Genomic DNA, 5,442 nt, shown 5'->3' with positions numbered 1-5,442 from the left:
TTGGTAAGGGTTGAACATGGAGCACCATGGCTGGTTGGTAAGGGTTGAACATGGCTCACAATAGATGGTTGGTAAGGGTTGAACATGGCTCACCATGGATGGTTGGTACGGACTGAACATGGGTCACCATGGCTGCTTGGTAAGGGTTGAACATGACTCACAATAGATCGTTGGTAAGGCTTGAACATGGGGCACCATGGCTGGTTGGTAAGGGTTGACCATGGCTCACCATGGCTGATTCGTAAGGATTGAACATGGGGCACCATGGCTGGTTGGTAAGGATTAAACATGGCTCACCATGGCTAGTTGGTAAGGATTGAACAGGGGGCACCATGGATTGCTAGTAAGGGTTGAACATGGCTCACCATGGTTCGTTGGTAAGGATTGAACAAGGAATACCATGGCTGGTTAGTAAGGGTTAAACATGGGGCACCATGGATTGTTGGTAAGGGTTGAAAATGGCTCACCATGGCTGGTTGGTAAGGGTTGAACATGGAACACCATGGCTGGTTGGTAAGGGTTGAACATGGCTCACAATAGATGGTTGGTAAGGGTTGACAATGGGGCATCATGGCTGGTTGGTAAGGGTTGAACAAAGCTCACCATGGATGTTTGGTAAGGACTGAACATGGGGCACCATGGCTGGTTGGTAGGGGTTGAACATGGCTCACCAAGGCTGGTTGGTAAGGGTTGAACATGGAGCACCTTGGATTGTTGGTAAGGGTTGAACATGGGGCAGCATGGCTGGTTGGTAAGGGTTGAACATGGCTCACAATGGCTGATTGGTAAGGGTTGAACATCGGGCACCATGGATTGTTGGTAAGGGTTGAACATGGCTCACCATGGTTGGTTGTTAAGGATTGAACATTGAATACCATGGCTGCTTGGTAAGGGTTGAACATGGGGCATGGATTGTTTGTAGGGGTTGAACATGGCTCACCATGACTGGTTGGTAAGGGTTGAGCATGGGACACCATGGTTGGTTGGTAAGGGTGAACATGGCTCTCCATGGCAGTTTGGTAAGAATTGAACATGGTACACCATGGCTGGATTGAAAGGGTTGAACATGGCTCACCACGGTTGGTTGGTAAGGGTTGAACATGGAGCACCCTGGCTGGTTGGTAAGGATTGAACATGGGGCACCATGGCTGGTTGGTAAGGATTAAACATGGCTCACCATGGCTGGTTGGTAGAGGTTGAACATGGCTCAATGGCTGCTTGGTGAGGGTTGAACATGGAGCACCGTGGATTGTTTGTAGGGGTTGAACATGGCTCACCATGACTGGTTGGTATAGGTTGAGCATGGGACACCATGGTTGCTTGGTAAGGGTGAACATGGCTCTCCATGGCAGGTTGGTAAGAATTTAACATGGTACACCTTGGCTGGATTGAAAGGGTTGAACATGGCTCACCATGGCAGGTCGGTAAGGGTTGAAAATGGCTCACCATGGGTGGTTGGTAAGGATTGAACATGGGGCACCATGGCTGATTGGTAAGGATTAAACATGGCTCACCATGGCTGATTGGTAGAGGTTGAACATGGCTCACCATGGCTGGATTGAAAGGGTTGAACATGGCTCACCATGGGTGGTTGGTAAGCATTGAACATGGGGCACCATGGCTGGTTGGTAAGGATTAAACATGGTTCACCATGGCTGGTTGGTAGAGGTTGAACATGGCTCACCATGGGTGGTTGGTAAGGGTTGAACATGGCTCACCATGGCTGGTCGGTATGGGTTGAAAATTGCTCACCATGGGTGGTTGGTAAATATTGAACATGGTGCAAGATGGTTGGTAAGGATTGAACATATAGACACCATGGCTGGTTGTTAAGGGTTGAACATGGCTCACAATGGCTGGTCGGTAAGGGTTGAACATGGCTGGTTGGTAAGGGTTGAACATGGGGCACCATGGCTGGTTGGTAAGAGTTGAACATGGCTCACCATGGCTGGTTGGTAAGGGTTGAACATGGGACACCGTGTTTGCTTGGTAAGGGTGAACATGGCTCACCATGGCAGGTTGGTAAGGGTTGAACATGGTACACCGTGGCTGGATTGAAAGGGTTGAACTTGGCTCACCATGGCTGGTCGGTAAGGGTTGAAAATGGCTCACCATGGGTGGTTGGTAAGTATTGAACATGGGGCACCATGGCTGGTTGGTAAGGATTAAACATGGCTCACCATGGCTGGTTGGTAAGGGTTAAACATGGGGCACCATGGATTGTTGGTAAGGGTTGAATATGGCTCACCATGGCTGATTGGTAAGGGTTGAACATGGGGCACCATGGCTGGTTGGTAAGGGTTGAACTGTGCTGCAGAGCCCTGGTATTGGGCCACGTGACCCCTCTGTGCTGCAATGCCTTGGTATTGGGCCACGTGACCCCTCTGTGCTGCAGAGCCCTGGTATTGGGTCACGTGACCCCTCTGTGCTGCAGAGCCCTGGTAATGGGTCACGTGACCCCTCTGTGCTGCAGAGCCCTGGTAATGGGCCACGTGACCCCGCTGTGCTGCAGAGCCCTGGTATTGGGCCACGTGACCCCGCTGTGCTGCAGAGCCCTGGTATTGGGTCACGTGACCCCGCTGTGCTGCAGAGCCCTGGTATTGGGTCACGTGCCCCCGCTGTGCTGCAGAGCCCTGGTATTGGGTCACGTGACCCCTCTGTGCTGTAGAGCCCATATATTTGATCATGTGACCGCTATACAATTATAGAGATGGCTGGCCCAGCCTTAAGGATTAATGGTGAATCTTTAGATGCAATTATAATTTGTGTTTCCAGGAGGAGAGGTCAAGAAGTGAACACAACCTGGTGAATATCCAGAAGACGCACGAGAGGATGCAGACTGAGAATAAGAGTGAGTGCTACCTGTGGTGTGTATGTGTGTGATGATGAGCTTGGGACAGTTCAGTAACTTTCTTCTCCCTCTACAGTCTCTCCTTATTACCGCACCAAACTGCGTGGCCTCTACACCACAGCCAAGGCGGATGCAGAGGCAGAGTGCAAGTGAGTACTGGGGGAATGTTACCATATGATAGAGTTCAGTTTTGTCACATGTCCACCATGTACCTGATTCTTAATGTGCTTCCTCAGTATCCTACGCAGATCTCTGGAAAAAATTGCAGAAATCAAATCTCTGTTGGAGGAGAGACGAATTGGTGAGTATTTGGCGACTTTCCCCTAGCTTCCTGTCTCTGCTGGATTCTCACCCTCTTTGCCTTCTTCCTCCAGCTGCAAAGATGGCTGGACTCTACCATGACTCCGAGCCTCCACGCAAGACCATGAGACGAGGGGTGCTGATGACTCTGCTCCAACAGTCTGCCATGACTCTTCCTCTGTGGATTGGAAAGCCAGGAGAGAAGTATGTATAGATATTTAGTATCCAGGTCTGGGGGCGGGGGGTTGCTTGGGACACAACTAAAGCTCGATATCCAGTGCCACAAAGCTCATCATTCATACAAATCTATTCCTTTACCATCCCTGACAGAGACAAATCCTATTCTTTTGTGATCATTTCCACTCTGTATCTACTTTTCTATACACTTTGCTTGCTTTCATCACTTGCAGACCTCCTCCTTTATGTGGCGCCATCCCCGCAGCCAGTGATTACGTGGCCAAGCCTGGAGATAAGGTTGCGGCAAGGGTCAAGGCTGTGGATGGCGATGAGCAGTGGATTCTTGCAGAGGTGGTCAGTTACAGCCACGCAGCAAACAAGTGAGTCTGCATGCCTGGTATGGTGGGAAGGAGATGTGAGGAGCATGAGACTAAACAATCTTTTCTGTTTCAGGTATGAAGTGGATGATATTGACGAGGAGGGGAAAGAGTGAGTATTACCAGCGTATTATTTTTCTTGCTGTTGACTAAAACCAAAATGTCTGTCTCGTCTATTTGTGCCCTACATATGGACTGCTGGTTCCCTGGGCAGCCTGTGATGTCATGGTTTGCCAGGTGCAGCAAGAAAAAAATGTTGCAGTCTATCTGGTTAAATAACCCCACCTCTAAATGTGGAAGTTGTAGATCTAATCATGAATGCCCAGCCCTTACTCCTGATCTCTTTACCTTACAGGCGTCACACACTCAGTCGTCGGAGAATCATCCCTCTGCCACAGTGGAAAGCCAATCCAGAGACTGACCCAGAGGCTTTATTCCAGAAGGATCAGCTAGTACTAGCACTTTACCCTCAGACGACGTGTTTCTATCGGGCCCTGATACACGCACCTCCGCAACGGGTGAGGACACATTGTAGGGAAGATGTTCTCGTGCAGCACAAAGGCCTGCATGCTTTTCCTATTAAATATCCTATTGTATTTCTCTGCTATGATGACAGGTCCTCTTTAACCCAGTCATTGTAAATTGATTTTGCCAAAATCCTTCCACTACCAGCCATGCTATCCTAAACTCTTAGTGATCTATATTTGGGGTTGGGGGAAGACTATATTTGTCTTAGATTTAGATATAGACCTCCAAGGTAGCATTGGTTCATCATTCTGTTCCTTCTTTATTTTTATTCTTCAGCCCCAGGATGATTATTCTGTACTGTTTGAAGACACATCGTATGCCGACGGCTATTCTCCTCCTCTAAACGTGGCGCAGAGATATGTGGTGGCTTGTAAAGAACCGAAGAAGAAGTGAAGATTGTTGTGTGTGTTGTATGTGGATATTTTGGATGTTAGAGGTGACTGTTACTAAAATTGAACTGATGGGAACAAAGCTTAGGAGTGCTCAGCACCGGACCCAGTTCTGTAATATATAGAAACTGGGGCTTAAAGACTCTTTAAAATCTGATACCTGCACAAATGCCCAGTTCATGCTCCTCCTATGTGCTCATTCGTTGATCACACTGCCCCCTCAGCAGTATGGCGCCCTGTGATACAATGGGATGGAGGAGCAAGAATCTGACGTTCCTGGAAGTGTCGGCATCCTTAAGCAGCACCATCATTTCTGATCCCTCCTGTGGTATCTTCTAGAAACAGCTGCCTTAATCTGAATGTTGTGATGGGACAAGCTAAACCTTCACCCCCCCCCATCCTTGGGCTCTGTCCTTTATCTTTTTTTAAGAAAATTGATCAGGTTCATTTCATAAAGCTAAGGTTCCTTTCATTTGAGTATAATATGAAGTGAATGAAAATGAATGTCCTCATCCTTCTGCTTTACCTTTTTCCTTTGTTACCCTTCTTCATAATGTTGTGTTTATAACCGTCCTTTAAAAGCCATCAGCCAACATTTGGTGTGGCTGCTGGCGCTTAACATTGGCTGACCACTTCTAACCCCAACATTTGGAAGGAATCAGAGCAGTTCCTTTTATCAGCTCTGACACTGCAAGTGTAAGCAGGATGGGGAACTCTGCCAATGAACCCTTAGACTGAAGGTAGTAATGATGCTCATTTTGCAGCAAGTTTGTAGACTTGTACAGACACTGCCCTAATCTATCCTGTACTCTGGTCATAA

General features: G+C 48.2%; 1 protein-coding gene across 1 annotated transcript; it reads left to right on the top strand.

Moving 5' to 3' along the window:
• Positions 1-2,775: 2,775 nt before the first annotated feature.
• Positions 2,776-5,436, top strand: SGF29 (SAGA complex associated factor 29; the record flags this gene model as incomplete). Its single annotated transcript, XM_072417252.1, is given in 8 exon segments — positions 2,776-2,851; positions 2,928-3,000; positions 3,088-3,152; positions 3,226-3,355; positions 3,562-3,708; positions 3,782-3,817; positions 4,061-4,223; positions 4,510-5,436. Coding segments are annotated over 8 exon segments (807 nt in total), but the record flags the coding sequence as incomplete, so codon positions are not given.
• Positions 5,437-5,442: the final 6 nt, after the last annotated feature.

Source organism: Pyxicephalus adspersus, chromosome 7, assembly GCF_032062135.1.
Source record: "Pyxicephalus adspersus chromosome 7, UCB_Pads_2.0, whole genome shotgun sequence".
NCBI lineage: Eukaryota > Metazoa > Chordata > Amphibia > Anura > Pyxicephalidae > Pyxicephalus > Pyxicephalus adspersus.
This window is presented reverse-complemented; position numbering and strand designations above follow the sequence as displayed.